Raw genomic sequence first — 23,573 nt, forward strand, 5'->3', positions numbered from 1 at the left:
TCAGGATTCTCTACGGAGAAAATTCGTTTGATTAGGGGGATGTCTAGGCAACAGTTTTCTTCAATTCTCAATGTTGGAAAAACTTTGTTGTAACATGTTAGCTCGAATTGAAGCAGATCGTTTAGCATTCATTAGAAGCTATCAGTTAAAACTGAGAGCAGAAATAATGCAGGTGAATCTTGACGACGCAAATAGAGATATTTAAAAATAGTTTCTAACAAGTGTTTAAACAACTCTAAGATGTAGGCCTAACTAGAATTACTCTAATTTAAGCATAACGTTTTCGGCGTTATGTTTCATACTATGCGGCTCATTGAGCCGCACGGGTTCTCTAGTAAAATATGATACCTGTTTACGTCATCGACGGACTCAGCTGTCGATAGACACGAAACATATTCAGAAACAAGCTACAATTTTCACAACGACGAGAATATAGTAGGCCTATATTTCACTACTAGTCACGAAAGTGACCCATTTCGGGGCGAGATAGAGGGAAACACTATACTGGGAGTATTGAACGATACTTTTTAACATGATGATACAACTACTTAATCAAACTTAAAAAAAAATAAAAATTTAAATTTTAAAACATCAGTTGTAACTTTGTTGACATCAGGCAAAGTATTGTTTTTGTAGCGAAAGTAATGTTTATGTCAGGAAAAGTCAGCTGATCCCTATTTGTTTTTGGTGTATGGAAATTGAGGATTTTCGAAGATCAAAGCTGTATAGAAATGGGCTAATTTTGAATACAGAGTGATGAAAATATACTTATCCAAATTCTATGAAAATAAAACCCTCGGGAGATTCTTAAATCCACGACCTAAAGTCGTGTTTAGTTAAGTGTCTTCGCTGTGGATGTCTTCTGGGATACCGTTGGGCAATTAATCCTACCATGGGCTTCCATGTAGGGGTTCCGCCCCCCCCCCCTCCGGTAGCTAAAATTTACGTACAAAATGTTTGATTTTACGCATGTTTTACATACACTCTTCGTTTATGTGAATTATTACATTTAATTATTTACTGCACAATCTAAACAAAATTGGTTAGCTTAAAGAGAGGGGCTGCCCCCCTAGCCCAGATGGAAGGAACCCCTCGAATTTTACATCTTCTACGATAACTGTTTTCTCGCACAATTGACCAACAGATCAGCGAAGAGCACGCGTGTCATTTATCTTGGGTTTAAATTAATTAATTATAATTTGTCCACATGACCGGCACTGATTTGCATGTGTATGAACACAAATATATTTATCTTCAGGCAATCTGAAAATGTCTGGAAAGTCCAAGGGCAATCAATTATATAACATTTTGGGAGAAAAATCTGGTTGACATTGAGTTTTGACGGTTTTAAAGATTTAAAATAAAGATTGTTAGTTTATGTGAATAATTTCCCAGCCTGGGCCATAAAAAGTTAAAGGAGGTTACGAACTCGAAATCTGCTGTTTTATGTATTTCGCTGTTCGGCAAACCGATGGCAAAGGATGCATGAATGTTCCAACTACATTTTAAAAGTTTGTTTAGTCTTAATACTGTCTATGTCTACATTATCTGTATTTGCAATAATATCCATACTAGATACATAGATCACTGTATGGGAATAGTATCTGTATTACATTCGTCGATTTTATTGTTCTAACTATCCGTACTATCCATATTATATAAACATATCATATTTATTCATAAGTATTAGCATTAGCATACACATGGGACACTAATTTTTCGTATTAATCATACCGTCTATTTAGTCAGTTTCGCAAATACTGATTGTTGTTATTTGTCCCTGAACTGGTAAGATAAAATACATAAATAGTTAAGTATAGTAGTTTAATTACCATTTTCGTCCCTGCTTAAAACAGTGGCACGGTATCTACAACCATGGTTTCGACGCCAGTTGCGTCTCGATATGATCTACATTTTGAGTTGGACGAAAATAAAAGGTACCTATATATTTGCAAATTATATATTTAAGAGGATTTTTGCAAATAAAAATGTTAAATACCTGTTGTAATGTCAATGAACCGTCTTTTAGTCTGCGACCAGGGTTTCGAAACAACAGGTTCATTTCGAAGCTGGTAAACCAAGTTTTGAACAAATCCTCTTAAACCCTGGGGTTGTGAAGAGTCGTCAAATGCATTTAAACTTACACGAGCATGAAAACATTCAACAATTTAATTTGGCCGAAATTTTAATAGTGAAAATCGGTCGGGTGGTGTAGCCGGCAGAAGAATAGCCATAACTCGATCAAATTTTAGCGTTTTTTTTGGTGTCTCATAAAAAATTTAATTGGAGAAAAGAAATACAGATTTGCCTCTTTATTGCAGTCAAAGGTCATTAAAACGAATTTAATTGATCATTTACACAATTTCTTGCAGCTCATTTAAAAGAGGCTAAAAACATTTCACTAATGATATGAGATTGCCCACCTTACCCACCTTCAATCATGCGATTCAACCGTTTTGTATCAAAAGCTAATTGCAAATACAAGGGTTTCAGCAAGGGTAACCGGAAGTTGTAGGAGGGGGGAGGGGCGCCCACGGTTTTGGGGTTGCTAAAATAACAACAGTGTTGGTGGGCGCGCCCCCGCCACAACGCTATCTAGAAATAGACTCGCTGATTTTTGAAAACTTGCGATAAACACAATAATTAGGGGAGCAGACCACGTTTAAATATCGCGTGGTTGTAAATTGGAATTGTAAAATCGTGGGCGTAATAAGTACATCAATGTAATGTAGGTGGTGATGTTGCATTCTTTAGATGGTTGGTGAATGTAAAGTTAATTTTGTAGCTTAACTATGTAATGAGATTCTGACCCAAAATTGACCCCTGTGTTGTAGATATGTCAACGGATATTAGAACAAAAAGCGGTATGTATCATAAACTTAACAAATACTTCACTGGCACGAAAGTAAACATGTCTATATTATTTTTAAATGGAACTATAAAAAAAAGTTCAAACCAGGATCTATCTATATTATTAATACGCTACATAACATTTTGTGAACAATAAGGCTTTTTTGTTTTAAGATTTAACCCCACTTATTATGTACCAAAATGTAAGTGTGTAGATTTGCAAACTGGCCATACATTTTTGAAAAAGTCCCTTGGCCCTGCCCCAGTGACTATTAATACGAATACTAGAAAAATACATATTTGTTAACATTTATGATCAGCTAGATATTTTAATTGCTGTTAATATTTTAGTTGCAATTTAAGGAAACGTATTCTACAAGCATATACATTCTCGGCTGGTATGAAATATTTACTATTTGAATTTTGATTGGCGTAAATATTACAATGGAAAAAGCGAGAAAGTCTGGACATTTTGATATACTAAAAAGAAAACTACACTGTGCTGCATTTCTTGAGCAATCATTGAAATAGCCGATTTGCAAACTATGGAAACATAGGAAAGCCATAGAACACCACCAAGTAAAAGAAATAGAAATAATGTTGTTTTTTTTTAATTTATAATCGTTATTATGGACAACCTAATACGGCTATGAGTGGGAAACATTTCTAGGAAACGCTTAAAAACAAGATCAGCTTTTAAAAAATGATAAGATATTTACAAGAAATGTTGATTATATCGAACTGTTATGAACATCGCGAGTATTTTATAATCTTTGAGTCCATCCTTTAAAGTCATCGAAAATTATGACTGTTATGAGTTTTAAAATAACGCCTGTAGTACTTGGCAATTGCTCGAATTCGAGCAACAGGTAGGCCCTACACTAGTTTACTGTTATTAAAACTCCATGATTGTGATCCATACCGTATTCTGTTCCAATAGCAGTGCTAATATAATAATACAACATCAGGTTTGGATGTTTTTTGTAAACTGTTCCATTTAAATAATAATATAATACAAACATGTTTTATTTTGGGCCAGTGGCGTTATTTTTTATGGACACGGTTTTCTATTTTGAAGATCCGTTGATACAGTACACCGCCTCTAAAGGAAATCGTTTGCAATACATTTTAAATTAGATTCTGAACTCGTTTAAACAGATTATGAATGTAAACAACTCTTGCATACTAAGTAAACTCATCAACAATAACCACTGTGTTTTTGTTATTAGGTTGTACCACGAATATTGGAACAGAAATTTGTACTAAAATCCTTGGGTTGTACGTTTTTAACGAAGAAGAAGCTATAGAATTTCAAATTTCAAATTCAGAATAAAAGTGACATACACTTATCTATCGTATGTATTAACCATATAGCACTAATGATCCAAACGCGAAATGGGTAGCTACATAATATTTTTAATTGATATTTGGACCTATAGTGTGTTCAAACAGCCGTGGCACCTGATGGATTAGGAGACCCCATGGAAACCCTTTCGGTCTCCTAATCCCTCAGGTGCCACGGCTGTTTGAACACACTGCAAATATAGCTGTTTTACAGTTCCTAATGGACTAACACAAGTCACACAAAATTATTTAAATGTTAATTCGCTAAATAAACTATGGATCCTCTAAAGGGTAACATGGCTAAAGTCCTTGTGTGGAAGTTGGCTCGACCAGTTCACCTATGAGGATCCATAAAACCGATTCTCGTCCTTAACTTTGCCGCGGTGCTCGATGTTTCCTCATTGGCTTTATCTTGAACTTTAAATGTTTTCTAAAGTCCCAACAACTAGTCAGGGTTAGGTAATTTCCTAGATTTAGCTAATTCCAATACCAAATAATTTATACAGTTTGTATTCATTTAAGTTTGATTCGTCCTCAATTCACGTTGACTCAAGTTGGTCGACAACCACGCTATCTCGGGGACAAGGTGAGCCTTAAGAGTATTTCCTCTTGACACTTCTGATAGTGATAGTAGTTTTTTCCCTCTGTGCACTTCTGTTAGTTTTTTCCTCTTAGCCCTTCTGCTAGTTTTTCCTCTTTGCACTTCTTCTATGTTGTCCACTTCTCTATGCGACCCTCGTCGGCGTTGACCTCACGTTAGTTTGTGCCAGTTATCAGTGACCTTCACCCACACACGCACACACACAGCAATACTTGTGACACTGATAACGAACAACTAGATAATTAAACGGCTGCCTTCACACAGTCTTCCGTGCCATTTTACTATATACCTGGCGAAGTAGTTTTTGTATAAAATAATGGTGCATGTAGATGCATTGACTATTACAGATGCCAGACGTTCTTTGGAAGTTCTGGTAGGGAAAACTATAACTCAGCTATAAATTATAAATTATAATTTATAACGTAACTAGCTAATGTGAATGTTTAACGTAATTCAGTTTGATTTTTTTCATTAAAATTACATTGATTGACCCAATGAAAATCAGGTCACCAAAGCGTGGTTTCTGAAATTGTTCGGTAAATATACGCGTTGCTTCTTTATTCCATCCCAAAGTTTCAAACTAAATTAGTAAAATACTAGACCTTCAAATTTCGTTTTAACAAAGACAATTTTCTTGACAATATACATTGTATCGATTGAATATACATCTATATAAATAAAATTACAGTTTTGTCTGTACATTGCTTAGAATCATGCAGTTTTTGGTTATTTTTACGTTTCATAACCTAATAAAGCCGAAACGAGTCTTATCTCAATTTCTGTCTGTTTGTCTGTCTGTTTGTCCATTCTGTGGTTTCGTCTGTAACGCCAACATGTCATTTTACGCGGCCTACTTCCTAGAAAACTAGAGTACCGATCAAGGTTCTAATCATTTTTCTGTATTTACTAGAAGGATGAGAGTGTCTTTGGCTATAAAAACATGGCATCGCTTCTTTGAAAACAAAATAACAAACAATCAAACACCCAATTTTGTTCGATTTTTGTCAAATTTTATCCCAATGTTTACTATTACTTTTATGAAATAACGATCAGTTGTTTGGATTAGTTTTTACTTCTAGCTGTCACTGATATGTTTACATTAATGTGCAGTAGTGAGGTTGAGGTAGTATTGTAACTACTTTTAACCAGTGTCAAAAGAAACTTTCAAGTACAGGCCTACCTTGGGGCTATGCCTCATAGATCTATAAAGCAATTCCTTTTATCATTAAATATAACACGATCGGGTGACATTTAATAGAGAATCCTTCGTTTGGCTTTGAAATAGTCAGATATTGTATTTGCGAAGGTTTATATGTATTCCTATACAGTAATAGTTTTGCCAGCATATCTGAAAAAATGCACACTAAATATGCAAACGAACTCCTGTTCTGAATAAAGGTTTCAACTTACTACAAGATTCCCGTACGTAGAACGGGCAAACAGCTAGTTGATGATATTCATGATTCAATATAACTCAAATACATTTGCAAAATAGTCTGGGGAACGATTTGACTGTAGAGTGAGAAAAAACACAAATACAATATACAAGTGATTAGATTTAAACGACGTGAAGATGGTGTGGAAGAAGTGTGATGACATCTTTGAACATTGTTACTGACTAAGATTAGCTGTTTCATTAGTTTACCAAATAGGGATTTGGTAAACGCCCAATGATAAAGGGCAACTGGGAATAGTTTCGGATCAACAAAAAAATGCCCATTATCAACCTTCTAGTTTAATGTACGAAAAATATGCAATCTAGATCAATGCTCATAACCTGATTCTAAACCACGTCTTCCAATGTTAGACCAATACATCGGTTACGTCTTTGCTTAGAGCCCAATTCCAGACCTTCTTTCTCCTTAAAATTCATTGGCACATTGAGTCTTAAGATTCGCATCATTTCAGAACTCCCAATATATCATTTTCTCAACAGTTATTTTTATATTAGGTGATTTTAAAAAACGCTTACACGTACGATTATTTTTTCTAGCAGTACGTTGGTGATAGATATACTAATTGAAAATTTATTAACAACGTGCCTAACTCAAAATTCAGCTATTCGTAGTAGGTAACAAATCCACACAACACATTTATTTCATCATTATCTTTCATACTTTGAAAAATAAGTAATCAAAAATCAAGCATCGAGTTTTTTTATCGAGGATAATTTAAAGTAATTTGATTCACTACCAAATTTAAAATCACCAAGTAGTAAAAAAGTTAACATTTCACTCCAAATATCAGAGAGGGAATCAGAGTTTGATCATTTCCCAAAAAAATTGTTTCGCTGCTATGTTTAAAATGGCCCCTATAGCAATAAGTGCATTGATAGTCCCTTTAAAACATTTATTCCAAAGACCTATGGCGGAAAAGTCTAATATTCCAACAACTACAAGACCGTATGAAATGTACATCACTCAGGCCCAATCTGTGTACTTGATCAAACACTATTTGCGTAACGAATAGTTTATAGTTCCACGTCTTTTGTTATATACCAATGTCGCGTTCAATAAAGTAACCTATTGCCACAATCATATTCCAAAGAGCAGTTATTATGTTAATACCGATGGGATGGAACATTATCATATTAACTAGTGACTCATGCAATGTAGCATTCTGTCCAGGGTTGTTGAACCTTATCTCATTATTTATTCTTAGCCTAACATACGAGTAAATTTGTCTTATGTTTAAGCATTGTTTATTATTTTGTCCTAAATATCCTCATTGCTTTATACGAATCTAAAATAACTCTTCTTGTGTTTTTTTACTACCTTAACCGTTTCTGAGAAGGGACGGGATTGGTACCCATTAATCTGTATTTCGATTGTTTTGGACTTGTAAAAATTTCACACATCTCTTTATTCATGTTTTCACACTATAAGGATGACATGTTGATCAGTTAAAAATTTCCTACTACAGCTAATGCTACTATGTAGCCAGTCAGCTGATGTATTCGGAAAATATAGATGACTAGCTGTACCCGCGGGCTTCGCCCCGTTTAACTTCATAAGTATTCGCATGGCTCATTCACGCCCCGGTTGAAGTTCGTTCGCTACGCTCACTCACCTTTAGGTTGGAGCTCGTTCGCTGCGCTCACTTGCCTTCAGGTTAGCTCGTTCGCTACGCTAACTCGCCTCCAGGTTGAAGTTCGTTCGCTACGCTCACTCACCTTTTGGTTGGAAATTAGCTGTTGTCATATATTAAAAAAAATTAATAGTGCTGCACCCTGTTGGTAATCCTTTTAACTTTTATGCTATTGAACATCATAGAACAGAACCAACTTGTTTAATTGAAACAGCTGTTAAGATTCATTAATTCCTTTTAAATATGAAAAATCATAAGATTAACATGGGGAACTACAGAGCCACTGGGGCGGAGCCCTAAAGGGTTTTTGAGATAAGAATATGCTTTAATGTTAATCGGGAATGTGAGCTATCATCATGCCAAATTTCAGCCCAATCCGTCCAGTAGTTTATGCGTGATTGAGCAACACACACACAAACACACACACAAACACACACACAAACATACACACAAACTCACAAACTTTCAGATTTATAATATTAGTAAGATAGCTGTACCCGCGGGCTTCGCCCCGTTTAACTTCATAAGTATTCGCATGGCTCATTCACGCCCCGGTTGAAGTTCGTTCGCTACGCTCACTCACCTTTAGGTTGGAGCTCGTTCGCTGCGCTCACTTGCCTTCAGGTTAGCTCGTTCGCTACGCTAACTCGCCTCCAGGTTGAAGTTCGTTCGCTACGCTCACTCACCTTTTGGTTGGAAATTAGCTGTTGTCATATATTAAAAAAAATTAATAGTGCTGCACCCTGTTGGTAATCCTTTTAACTTTTATGCTATTGAACATCATAGAACAGAACCAACTTGTTTAATTGAAACAGCTGTTAAGATTCATTAATTCCTTTTAAATATGAAAAATCATAAGATTAACATGGGGAACTACAGAGCCACTGGGGCGGAGCCCTAAAGGGTTTTTGAGATAAGAATATGCTTTAATGTTAATCGGGAATGTGAGCTATCATCATGCCAAATTTCAGCCCAATCCGTCCAGTAGTTTATGCGTGATTGAGCAACACACACACAAACACACACACAAACACACACACAAACATACACACAAACTCACAAACTTTCAGATTTATAATATTAGTAAGATAACTAATTTGATTTTAGAGTGTTCCTAGTTGAATAACAAATAGGCATAGTACATGTGACTACATTATAATTGGTATACGAATTGGCATGTCTATATACATTTAATTCATTCATGTACATAATATAGAAACTAGAGAATGTATGTCGATGCATACAGAGTAACATGTTGGTATCCAAAATGACATGTCGGAATACAAAATGGCATACTAGTATACAATAATAACATGTTGGTGTACAGTGTCATATTGGCTTACAATATTATGCCGGTTTCCAAAACGACTTAACGGTATACAAAAAGACATGTCGATATAAAAATGACATGTCGAATTGGAAAATTACATGTTGGTATGCTAAGGAAAATATCTGTCTCAGAATTTTACCAGATAGCAACATTACATTATTAGAATAACATTACAATGTACAACATTACAGGTTGGTATACAAAATTACGTAAAGGATATACGAAATTGCTTGCTAGTATTCGTGCCATGTTAGCATACAATGGGAAGTCATTTAAAAAAATTACATGTCGGTACCTATATAAAATTACAGTTAAAAAACGGCATATTGGTATGAATCATTGCAAGTAGGTTATCGACAGAGTGCATCCTGAATGCTGCCTCTGCAGCAGTCAAGTCTCGAATGTCATTGGGTGATATACGGTTGTGATAAGCGAGAGGTATAGAAACCAAACTGATAACAGAACTATCGTGTCTACAGATATCTTAGCACATACGTATGTACCTTTACTTAAACCTCAAATGCATTGTCTAAGAGCTGCATCCATCCTCATGGGGGCGTGGGAATGAAATAGCTCGATTTATATTTATATTTCAAAAGAGAGAAATTTGAAAAAAATTTCAAATTGGTTTGTACATTTACAAAGATGTGAAATTTTTGTCATACACATCCTTGAAACACTTTCTTGAAAAATAACTTCTCTATATTTACTAACTCTAGATATTGTCCCTATTCTCTGTAAAAATCTCAAACCTCAGAAACAAAAGCATTCTGAAACCAAATTAAAACATCTACCTGTATATTGCAACTGAATACTCTTCAATGTTTTGCTAAATCACCTGAAAGTTGAGTTAAACCCTGGTATTTCAAATCAAACCCCTTTGAAAATTACTAAATCTAAATTCTACTCCTGAATCGTGAACTTATTGCTGACCAGTCACATAGTGAATGCATTTTCACAGGCAGATCCTTTCAATGTAAATAAGTTAGGACTACGATGAGACAAATTGTATTGATGTAATGAATTTATTTGCATAACCTTTGCATTTATGTGAGGCCAGAAAAGAAAATACATAGCCTGTCGATTTGTTTACTAATATTTCAAGGCCACTTCAAATCCTTGCTACGGTACTATGAGAGTTGGCTAATTAGTGCCTACAGGCAATGGTAAGAAAACATCTCAATTGATCATTATTTGATAGTTTAAACACAACAGATTTCATATTTAAATGGAACGAATAAGTGATTAACGAAATATAAAAATACAATTTAGCATACAATACACACGAGGTTACTAAACTGTGTTCCATTGACAAACCTTGACCTAAGATTAACAATGCCATTGACGAATTTTGGGGGTACTTTCCTGTTAAGGGGAACATTCATTATTTTCAATGATTTCTTTTCGAATCAAATCAAATCGTTTATTTGCACATTAGATTTGTATACAATAACATGTAACAAATATCATGCAACGTCAATATTTACAAACTAAAACTAAAACATACAACATGAGAATCTACATATATACACATTATAGGCTTAGAAATTCTGAGACGGAATAAACAGCATTTGAGCATAGAAAATATTTTAAGTGTCTCTTAAATAGGGACAAAGAGTCTTGGGATTTTATTGCCTGAGGCAATTTGTTAAAAAATTCGATTCCCCTGTAAAACGGACTTCTCTCAAAGGCCGCAGTTCTGTGCCTCGGATAACAGAGGATGCCTCCATTTCTCGTCCGGTGGTCATGGAAATGCCCTAGATGTTGAAATTGACCCCTGTTGACAAAGGTCAAAATGAGGACCTGCTGGATGTACAAGGAATGTACTGTAAGGATGCCAGAATCTTTGAACACTTCCTTGCAAGGTTGGCGATGGGAGAGACCGAAAATGCGCCTCAGAATCTTTTTTTGGAGCTTAAGTATTCTTTCCAAATCAGAAGAGCTTCCCCAAACAGCAATGCCATAACGTAAAATGCTTTCGCAATATCCACGATAGACCTCCACAAGAACTTCCCTGCTACAAGTTGAACTGAGAATTCGAGTGGCAAACAGAGCAGAACTGGTGCGGTTAACAACACTTTGCACGTGACCATACCGTTTGATGGAGGAATCAAAAATGACACCTAGGAATTTTGTGGTCAATGAGGGATTAGTGAGCTGTGTTGCAGGACTACTTTGACTATTCTGAGACGAACCAATCAGACCAAAATTGATACATTGTGTTTTGTCTTTGTTAAGGAGAAGACCATTGTACTCAAACCAACTATTTAAGCTCTTGATGACCGAAGTGAAGCTGTTCTCTAAGCTGGTTACATTTGGGGCCTTGATTAGAAGTGCTACATCGTCAGCGAATAAATTCATGTGACAGTAATTTCCTTCATAAAGGAGATCATCGATATATCGATATTTTATTTTTTATTTTGATATAATGATTTTAACAAATAGAAACTTACGAGTATCAGCTGACAACTACGATAAATAAATAATTATTTACGATCCATATTCCATCTGTTTTAATATCTTCAAACGCATTTAAATTACAGATAGACAGACAAACAGACTTAGCAAATATGTCTAGGTTATACTTGGTTCAATAATCGAGTTATTCAGTTGTAGCCCGTATTAGAGAATAGAGAATATGATTAAGAACTAATCTTCTTTAGGCAAAAATAATACCATATTATTGGATTAAGAAATGAAACTATTCTAAACTAACCTAACATGTTAACCAAACTTGCTGTGGGCTAAGTTACCGTTTCAAAATTCCGTTTGATAACAGAAAAGGTATATTGGGAATAAGGCTATCAAACGGAATTTTGAAATATTACATCAAGTTTGGTTAGTTAGTTTAGTTTAGAACAGTTTCATTTCAATATTTTTTTTATTTGTTGATGCTGAACAATATTTATTTATCGTAGTTGTCAGCTATTTGTTAAAATCATGATATCAAATAAAATACCCCCGCCACAACAAACCTGCAGACTAAGCGAATTTCCATTTGCCTAATTGGATTTACACTAGAATGTATCCTTAAAAATATCACATTTATTCCCTATTTAAATAGAATCAGTTTAACACATACTTAGGTTTGTTGCAACAGGGAGGGTGAAAGTGTTTTTTTAATGTAAAATGTTAATAGTCAGTAAGAAATAAAAACATTTTACAAATTTGGGCAAAAAGTGTTAATAAACAAGCAAACTACAACAGTTTACGTATTCTCCATAAGAATAACATGGGAATTTTAAATTTACAATTTTTTGGAATTTTCTCCGTAACCATTAGGTGCATTATAACGCTTCAATATACTAAATTATTTGTTTTTTTAAGCTCTACAAAATAGTTAGGATATAAATTGCAAAATTTTATGTTTTTTGAGTCAAAAGTGGGAAAACCCCATTTACCCCATAAATCCCCCCATAAACCACCGTTCCCATGGTCCGAGCATGCTGGTTCGCGAACTCGTTCGAATAAACGTAGGTTTACACGTTTGTACCAAATTTCATCAAAATCGGATCGTTTTTTCTCGAGTTATCGCGCTAACGGACACATATATAAATATGTATATATGAATTTGAACGGATGGTGTTTTTGGCCTCTAGGGACCTCAAAACGAAAAAGAAAATCGGTCCCGGGTCCATGTCTTACCATGAGTACTACGGTAATAGCTTATCCCCTATATGGGGAATTCGCTAAAAATAAAATGTCGATATATCGAAAAGAAATCATCGATAATAATGAATGTTCCCTTTAACAGGGAACGGCTTGATTCACAATTACTCTATCACAAACCACGGTAGGCTTTTAGTGATAATTATGATATCTATAGGTTAAAATATATATACAACGTTAGTCTTGTAGATAAAGTTGTGCTACGGTTAGATCTCAAATGTTTTCTATAGCACTTAAGGTTTTTATCTTGAACCAGAATTCTAAAACCTCGTGGAAAATGTTCCATCGAATGAGCTCTAATGGTTTTAATCACTTCATTCCTAAGCCTATCTTTAAATACGTTTAGGTCTCTGATTACAGGCGTTTACCTTTTGAAACTGACCGTCCGTTATCATTAGCTGAGTACCTAATTAAGTGTTCAGTAATTTTCCATCATTACAGCGCAAACAAAAATATGATTCGCAAACATCGATTAAGACTTCTATAATTGATATATTAGATTAAATAACAAAGTAAATAACTCAAAAGCTAATTTGGTAGTGCACATAAAAAGCGGTAGTAAGTTATTTCATAATGGAAAAATAACTAAGCAAACAAAGTTGTTTTATGCATCGTTAGATAACTAGATTATTATAATTTAAAATATGTTGGTAAACACTCACCTATCATGATTCGCAGTGGTCATTTTACACTAACACTTTTTAAAAATCACAAAAACAGGTTAAGAACTTTTTAAGATAAAAATAAACAAAGCGAATTCATCTGCGGGACTCTGGCCCGATCAGCTGATTGAAGCATTCTTGTTACCAATCATTCACAGACCAAAAGGAAAAATTCTAATTCATTTTTTATCTCTGGTACGATCGAAATGTTGTTCAAATTGATTATAGATACAATTTATTAACTTCCATCCTTCCATGCACCATTGCAACCTAGTTACACAGACAAGCATAGGAATAATTTAATTTTAGCATTATTTAATTATTTTTTTAACATGCTAGTTATTAAGTGTAAGTTATGTGCCGATTTCTAGTAAGTTTCTTCCTCGTTTAGAAAATGATTTTACAGTTTGAGTTTTTCTTCAGAGTGAAGGACGATAAAGCAATTCATTCATACTTGATGGAATTTCTGAATTTATAAATAGTTAAAATAGCTGGCAACACCAGGTTATTTGAGATTTTTTTAAAGTTCATGTATTCCACGTTCCAATAGTATTATAAGTAAATGTTTTCCTAATTGTGTCCATTTCGGGAACCCCTTACTTTGTAATATTTTAAGGTGCTCCTACTTTACGTTAAACTCTATGGATCTATATTGTTTCTTATGTGTTACCAAACGGTCTGGATTTGTATATTGTTCTAAACAAATCAAATTTCCGTATATTCATATTGTGTCGGCCATCAGTGGTGGTTCCAAGAGACTATAGCCCCCCCCCCCAATTAGACCCTGGAAAATACATTTTTGTCATACTACAGCAAAAACAGCCGTTTTTAATGCATGCGTTGCGGGTCTAAAGTAGCATTTTTACTCTCTAGAGGGAATAAACAGTCTATTCCATCACTAGGACCTAAAGTGACTCTTTTTGACCCGAGATCAAGTTTTACGATCGAGGCGAAGCCGAGACACTTTTTGCCTGTGTGGCGAAACTATATTTTTCGTCATATTGCATCATTAATTAACTAAATAAGCTAGAAATGAACAAAATTGTATGTCAAGATAACCTCTCAAAACGACTTCCAGCTTGTTTTCAATTCTGCTAAAAGCAGCTGTGTAGTAAGTGAGTTAATCATTTCGTCCATTACGATTATACAGTACATTAGATTATACCATCAACGATAAGTCAAGCGATCGACAACAATAGACTAAAACCTAACCTAATAAATCAATCGATAAATAATTTCGATTGATACGAGTACCAGAATCAAAATTTACAACTGTTTACAATAGCTGAATTTTACTCCCTAGAGACTAAAAATGATTTTTAATCCCTAGAGAGTAAAAATTCTTACTTTAAGCCCACAAGGCATCCATTAAAAACTGTTGTTTTTACTGCAGTATGACGGTATACTAACACAATAGTATTAGACGAAATAACTAAATCACTTGAGGGTACTAAACAACTGCTCATTTGTATTAGAATAATTAAAAACAAGCTGGAATTCGTTTTGAGCTTTGTTTTTGTTAATTAATGATGCAATATGACGAAAAAACTAGATCGCCACACAAAAAAAAGTGACTTTTTAACCTTCGCTCATTTTCGATCGAGCCTCAAAAAAAAAAAAAAAACTTGACCTCGGGTCAAAAAGAGTCACTTTAGGCCCTAGTGATGAAATATACTATTTCCACGCATTTAGTCCTAAAAACGTAACAGATGTTTTCGGATACAGTTCTAGATGTTAAAAATACATTTAGAAATTTACCAAACGGGTTTTAAATGTCAATTTTCCAGGGTAGGGCCCCTGAACCACCCTCTTTTCTTGGGGGGTGTAGGACACCCCCCTGGTGTTGACAGGATTCTAAAACCACCACTATCAGCCATGGGTAAAACGGAACTTACTATTTGAATGTCAACAGCAAATTAATAAACAATATTTTTTTTATATCAATAAAAGTAAATTTTCTACCTTGCCATATATTCTAAACACTTATCTAGGTCACAGTGGCAGTGCTATATCCTACAAACCCGATTGCTCTTGAACTATGGATTAAATTTTTATTTTGTACAAAAAATATTAGAGCTTTTCTATTTTAAAAAATCAATACAAATGACTAGGGTGGTAAAATATAAAGAAATTATAAATTAATAAAATACTGATTCACTTAAAATAATGAAAAACTTAATAATTTAATAGGCTAGCTTTTTAAGTTTTAAAATATGTCAGCCACAAAAACTATTGTACTACAATTTTTTTGTTGATTTATTGTTTTTGTTTGATAATAATGTCTCAAGTATGCTTAAAATACTGTTACTATCTGTTTGGTACTCATTACCACCCAAAAATGTAATAGTATTCATTAGTGTTAGACCATTAGCAAAAACAACAAAGATGTAAAATACGTTTAAAAATTATTTTCAATAAGAAATTTAAATTACAGTATATTTAGCTAAGAGGCTTGCGTCAATTTTATAGAACTTAATAAATAAAAAAAGCTGTTGCAGAAATATTAGTTTCATTGATATAGTCCAAAGTTTCTTTCAATTGCATTTTCCCTCCTCTCCCTAAACACATTTCTAATATGAACCATTTTTCATGTGGATTCAAGTCAAAGTATAACAAATTAAAATGTTTCAACAAATCACATTCATAATTTTAAAAAAATAAAAAAAAAATAGGGCCAACTCAAAATATTTTTCAACACTACTTTCTTTACCCAAAAATATTTTAAACGACATCTCCCCTCCCAACCCTTCTGACAAAACAGTCGACAACATAATAAAATATGTACACAAAATACACTCACATGTTGTGCAGCTGGTTAGACCCTAGGACTACGGCACCATATCACCAACTGGAGGTGTGTGTGTGTGTGCTACAAACCAACGTTCCTACCGTGATGACGTCATCGTATCGGTGACGTCCTAGTGCTACCTCCCTACCTCATAGAGTAGCGGTAGGAATCTTATACAGAATGGATTTACTTTGCTTTTATTTGTTTGCCAAGTTTTTAGCTTGAAGTAGATGTTTCTGGAAACTTACTGGCGATAAAGGTGAGTTGGTTATTTTTGATAAGTAATTATTTAGCTTTATGAAGTATACATGGTGTCCCACTAACAAGTTAAGACGTTTTATTTGATACTACTTGCCCGTTTATGCACAAACAGTTTTAAACTTTTTGGTAAATTTTTTAAGCCATTGAATTGTAAAAGAACCTTTTTAAATCATTGGGACTCAAATTCTGTAAATGACTTTTTTAACAAGATGTATTTTGCGTGGGACATTGATTTTAGTAATGTTTGTAAAGTTGTACTTGAAAAGATAACGATGTTTTAAGTCAAAAGCAATATTCCTCAAACAGCTGTTCAACAATACTGTGAAAACTAATAACCTAAAAGTAATTTGTGTAGTAATTAAATAGGTCAAATTACCATTATGCCACAATGCCTAACTTAGTTATAGCCACAGTTAGGAAAGGGCAAGACGAAGCCATTTATATATTAGATGAGTAAAATGTGCATTTCTTGGATTTTTTCAACCATATTGATGGCTATTATTTGCGTTATTTGTGGGAACACAAAGATTAGTTTAGAATATTAGCTCTTCACTGGTGACCTTGAAAACCTTGCTTGAAGTCTAAAATTGTAAACAAACTACTGCATTTAGTTGTTCTGAAATTGACACACAATTTTTCATTATTGATACAATGTCAGACCTGATTTAGAGGAGGGGCACGCACGCAACAGCATCACTTTAAGTACCCATGGACAAGTACCCAGGGTCAGAGCCCCGAGGAATTTCGGGAACAGGAATCAAACAAAAACCTTCCACTATTTCCCAAGGTTTTGCCGTGATCAGATGAACAGTTTGGTTTGTTACATAACCAAACAAGGATATTTAAATGAAAACAGAACCAGAAAACCCATGAACTATTCGAACAAAAATTTTATTTCCATATAATTTGTTGGGAGAGGGGATTTTTATTAATTTTAAGGTTGGTTCTACTAAAAATCATGTGTGTTAGGCCGATGTTATAAAAATTGTGAACGGAAATATTTTTGAAAGGGTTTGTACGTATTTAAAATAACTAGATGTCGTCCAGTGGTTGAAAACTCGAACAAAAATATGTTATTGTTCAGACTTCTCCAGTTTCACCGCACGCTATGAATAAAACATTTTATTTTGAATTTTTCCCATTTGTTTTGGTTTTCTGTTTATATTTTGTTGTTATTCCATCACCAGCATGGTAAACCATAAGGCCCATGTTATTTTTTTTTAATTTCAAATTAATTTTTTGAGATTATTTTTAGTCTTTTTTCATTTATAAAGGGATTCTGCACATCTACAGGAAAATATCTTTCTAACATGCGAACATTTTCCCTGCGATGCACACGAGCTGAGAAAAAGGTTTTCAAGAAACACGCTTGCTATTATACATGAAATAATGATAGTTTCCTCAAAGCAAAGCTCGGCCACCAGGTGTCGAGTGGCCAACACCACCTAGGAGGAAGATAACGCAATCAATAATATTTGCTGTCCATCGCACGGTGTACATTGACCGTCTGTTGATGTTTAAGGTCAGATTGCGAACACAAAACACACAACACTAAGTAAGGACAAAACGCTTCCTGTCATTATCAAACAATACAAAACTGATCACACAATCTCTGGTTGATATTACTGTAGTTCGTATACTTTTGGGTGGAAATTCAATCTGTGTACGATATTGTACAATTCCACATTCTCATAATAGGTGTAAATGGATAACAGTGCCAATAAAAAGTCGCCGGTTCGATTCCGAGTATAGTACAGTATGTAGTTTGATGTTTTGAAACTGAACCCAGCTGTCCAAGATAATTTAATAAATTAACCTGACTAAATAAACAGCTGATCTTAGTCAACAACAAAGCAACACGAGTCATCTATCGATCTATTAAAGCGATTTATTCCAATTTGTGAAAACACTTAAGGCCTTTTATAAAATAAAAATACAGGCATATGGCACATCAAGATTACGCTTAGAGTGTGTATTTTTGCAGAAAAGTATTGTTATGGACGAACTTCTTAAGGGCTATACCCCACAGGCAAATTCCCAAAGAGCTGCGCCGGACATGCTTCCAAAGTTTAAATGATTTAATTTAATTTATTTATTTAATCAAACAGCTGGTCAATGCTTTAACCGGTGTTTGTTTATTTACTCGAAAAAGATTTTTTGTGATGCTTTATTTAGATTGAGGAGGGTTATGTTTGGTTAAAGAAAGGTAGTACACGTTTTTTAGAGTATTGCTCAAGGACTACAAGCATACACATTGCTCACAGTGTTAATTGTAATTTTTATAGTAAGCTACATGTAAAGAGGCTTGACTAAAATTGAAGAATTGGGGTAAAACATCTCATTTATGAAGCATCAATATTAAGTAATTGATGTTATTGCTACACTAAGGTATGTAGTCATATTCCTTTGGATCTATATCAATAGTAGGGTTTTTAAAGTAAGTAGGTTTACAAATTAAATCATAGAGTTGCTGTATTTACACGTTAATTTTGTCAAATACGTCTATTACAATTTCAAAATATTGTTCCAGTTTATGAAGCGTATTTTTACCAACTCTCTAAAAATAGGCGTCAACAACATATTAGATTTGTTTGTTTCTTAAGTCCTGCTAAGCGCCTAATCCACGATGAACAAAAATCTACACTATTAATTACGACTTTTTACTATACATTTTACTGCACCTGCCTATTGTCAATTTTGTAGTACGCTGCTCTTTTGAAATCAGGTTTTGTATTCTACTTTCACTCGACTCAGGTAATAGGGAAGATCGTAATACGAGTGAACAATACGACATACGCCCACAAGGGAACATTGATCAGGTTCGATCACGTTTAACTACCATTGGAAATTGTAGGTCTAATTAGGCAATAGTGGAAAGCGGGGGTTTTGAAGTTTGAAAAATAAACGTATACCTATGTAGCATGTTGCAAATCATCAAATAAAAACAACTGTACAGTTACTGAAGCCGAAAAAAATCTGAGAAGGAAAATAATATGTGTCAAAAGTTACGGTAAATGTACTGATTTTCGTGATTATTGTTACCTAAAAATGCTGAAATTCTGCTAAGAAAACAATAGGGAAATGTTATTCATTGGCATAATGCACAACCATTTACGTTCAGTCGATAATGTTTTCAAGACATTTTTATTCTTGTGCTCGTTTAAAACATTTCGTAATCGTATGTATATTTTAGTACTTTAAGTCATTCCAATATTAGACAAGTCTCAATAATATGTTTTCAAAATGGATTAATGCATCTGCAATACTAAAACTGCTTTCAGAGTAAACTAATGATTTTCCCCGAGCAAAGCTCGGTCCTCAGGTACTTGTAGTAATTTGAGCAGTTAAGGTACACGGGAGAGTAAAAAGCAATTACTCTCTGCATTACCTAACACAAGATGTTGCTGGTTTTGACGGCATAGTGTCAGCAAGCTGAGTAAGTTGTGGATTTGCACTGCAGAATGCGCTGATACACCACAACAATGAATGTAGGCCATTCGGTCAGGGCACTACAACATTACTGAACCCTACACCTCCACTGTAGATTGATTTTTTGATTTATTTCATCTAATAGTTTATCAGTTATTTTTATGAATCACTAAAACGTCATTTGTGATCTACTTCAATACGTTATTACGTAATAGTAATTAATAATTACGTGCTTATACTTAATTACGTATTGTATTTAAAATTACTTTTTGTGAATTAGGATTAAAAGTTAAATTGAAGATGGCCAGTGTAGCTGGTCTACCTATGTGACAAAGACCAAACCAACTGTTCCTGATCATTGGGCTATAAATGAGCCTGTTTCTTACCATCTCGCGAGTATTCGATATAATTGCATTTATAAAACAGATTGTTAGTTTAGTGCAACTACTTGCATTTTGTTTCTTTTTAGCGAATTTCCCATATAGGGAATAAGCTATTACCGTAGGTCTCATGGTAAGACCTGGACCCGGGACTGATTTAGTTTTTCGTTTTGAGGTCCCCAGAGGCCAAAAACACCATCCGTTCAAATTCATATATATATATATATATATATTTATATATGTGTACGTTAGCACGATAACTTGAGCAAAAATGATCCGATTTTGAGGAAATTTGGTATAAACGTGTAAACCTACATTTATTCGAACGAGTTCGCGAACCAGCATGATCGGACTATGGGAACAGGGGTTTATGGGGGGTTTTATGGGGTAAAAATGGGTTTTTCTAATTTTCACCCTGAAAACATAAAATTTTGCAATTTCTTTCTAAACCATTTTGTAGAGCTCAAAAAAACAAATAATTTAGTATATTGAAGCATTGTTGCATGCCTAACGGTTACGGATAAATCGCAAAATAGTGTACATTTAAAATTACCATGTTATTCTTATGGAGAATAAACGCAGTGTTGTAGCTTGCTTGTCTATGGACATATTTTAATGAAATTTTGAAAATTTGTTTACTTCATACTAAGCTATTAATATTTCAATAAAACCCCCTATTTTCTTCCCTGTAGCAGCAAACCTAAGTACTCATTAATATTAATGATATTTAAATAGGAAATAAATCTGACAATTTTAAGGGAATAATTTAGTGGAATTCCAGGTGTGTAGATGGAAATTCGTTTAGTCTGCAGGTTTGCTGCGGCGGGGGTATTATCATAGTTGCCTCGGAGCTCGAACTAACTATAAAATATGATACACGTTTTTTGTCTCCTCACTCGTCTCAAACTTATTTGACCTCTTTTATACGCAGGTAGTTTAGTTTCGGCTTACTTTTTGCAAACAAATGAGATCAATAAGAAAACAATAATGGGAGGTCCCAATTGGTTCAAATATTTACACTCTGTGTATAGTCAAGTATGATAACAGAAATTGGGATGAACCACAAAATGTACATTGAGATTTAAAAAAGCGTGAAATTATAATTTGAATACTGTGCTAGTGTGCTAGCAAACCTTAATTTATAACATGAAAAGTGTACTAAAAAGTGCCGGAGGTAAAAACGGATTTCAAATAGTAACCCCATTGATTTTTTTCTATTAAAACTGTTTATTTCCTAGGTGAATCAGAATGTAATGCTCATAATAGCAACTTAACTTTTCGTTGGATTTCGTGTCAATATTTATTATCATAATCAAAGTAACAGCTATTTATACTATTTATACACAAACTACCAAAACGTTTTCGACGTTGTCTTTAAAACCCCGTTTAAAAATAACAGTCTTGACAGGCAATTAACTTTAAAATCAGATGATATTGACGTTTTTTTGGAAAATAAAGGAAAGTAGAATGTTTTTGTAGAGTGGAGCGCTTTCGATGACGTCACGTAACAATTGGGAGGGGGAGGGGGATGAATGACCACGTGACCTACAAAGCTTACTGGGGCAAGCACGTGCCTGCCTCTACCACCCCGGAACAGGAAGAAGAAGTTTTCATTCGAAGAGCAGTGCACTCTATATCTACAAATGTCAGTACAATACTGTACATTTTCAGTCAAAAATAAACAAATTCATTGTTAATATGTAGGAGAATTAAAATTCGAAAATGCAGTATATGTTTGGTGGAATTTAATTTCTTTATTGTGTACGAATTTTTACAGCAATGATGCAGCACCAAAACTAAAGGGGTAAAAGTTAATGGAATTAGAATACGACGCTTCTTTGGTTCTCTTGGTTCAATTTTAGTATATTGTGTGTATGATCCTTCCCTTGGCTAAATTGTGGATTTATATTTGATACTAATGGAACGATTTCCTCCTTTTGATATCGTAGCAAAATGATGCTTTCTAAAATATATGGCCATTGCATATTAAAATCTGTTTCAAATAAACACAAATTAATCTTTTGGGGGAATTAATCTTAATTAATTCTATCCCCCTGGAATTTTACCACCGGCCTCGTACTTTTGAGTTTATGGTACTTTTACTTTATGGGGGTTTCTAAGTAATAAAATGCTCGCATAATAGAGACTAACTCTAAACAATGTAGTTTAAATGTGTTGACTATTTTCCTCCGTAATGATTTTACCCGCGAAACTCAAATCAGCCTAGCATAATTCATAATTCAAAGTGTTCATTGAGAATAGACTAATCAACTTAATTCCCTGATTTCTTCCCCCCCTGGGAAAATTGTAGGCCAAAATATATTTCGCCCAATCGCCTGTGTTACAGTTACCTCAAAAATACAAATCAACTAAGATGCTTTACTTTAAAGGTAATCTACTTAAATTCCCTGGCTTTACCCAGGATTATTTGAATCACTAAATCAACTGTGCAAGCTATTCGTTTTTCCCTGTCGATACAGTGTACCCTACTATACTTCAAAAATGCAGATTTTTTAATGTCATAGTTTATATTCTTTACTTGAAAAGTTTATCTACTTTAATTCCACGATTTTATCCTGGATTATTTTAACCCTTAAATCAGTGTCAGATTCTACTTATGTTTTATCTATGGTATCAGTTTTGCATGTGTAAACTTTATCGCTGCCCCCTGTCTATAATATACTTCTAATATATGTACAGGTTTTTAAATACCTCAAAATCCTTACATATATCCATTGTCTTTATAGATAAAGTCAATGATATATCGTAGGCAATATACTTTCCCTGATATCAGAGTTATTTTTAGCCCAAATCAGTTTAGCCTGTGTAAACTGTTCGTTGTACCCTGTCAATACAGTTCACCCCCTACCCCCGCGGCCCCTTGCCCTGCCAGCATCAATGACTGCGAGGCACGTGCCTGCCCCAGATACCCTGGTCACGTGACCAACCATTCATGACGCCAGGAACAGCTCTGACGTCATACCGGGGGCTGTGCCTCCTTTATTGATAAAACCCTGTACAGGCTCACCCCTGTAACGCACTTCCTTTGATAAAAGTCGTTGATAAAAATGGTTCGGGAAACAGTGTAGTGCTGTTTTTAATATCAAGTTAATTGTTGAATTTACTTTGATAGGAATACAATGTTTTGACAACTAGCTGGGTAGCTGATAGT

The 23,573-nt window shown here is 34.3% G+C and overlaps 1 protein-coding gene across 2 annotated transcripts in view; it reads right to left on the reverse strand.

Annotated features, from left to right (window-relative positions):
* Positions 1–16,414, reverse strand: part of LOC128988973 (putative fatty acyl-CoA reductase CG5065) — a 34,222-nt gene extending 17,808 nt beyond the window's left edge. Inside the window, exon 1 of one of the 2 annotated variants that reach the window (XM_054410794.1) lies at positions 16,344–16,414. In XM_054410794.1, the coding sequence (XP_054266769.1) occupies positions 16,344–16,345 (2 nt within the window). In that variant the 5' untranslated portion in view covers positions 16,346–16,414. Of the gene's footprint in view, positions 1–13,543; positions 13,594–16,343 lie in introns of those variants that run through there. The other variant, XM_054410792.1, reaches the window with a different exon arrangement.
* Between the last annotated feature and the right edge of the window lie 7,159 nt (positions 16,415–23,573).

Source organism: Macrosteles quadrilineatus, unplaced genomic scaffold (assembly GCF_028750875.1).
Source record: "Macrosteles quadrilineatus isolate MER2022 unplaced genomic scaffold, UCM_ALF_1.0 Scaffold_3__2_contigs__length_128488019, whole genome shotgun sequence".
NCBI classification, from domain to species: Eukaryota; Metazoa; Arthropoda; class Insecta; order Hemiptera; family Cicadellidae; genus Macrosteles; species Macrosteles quadrilineatus.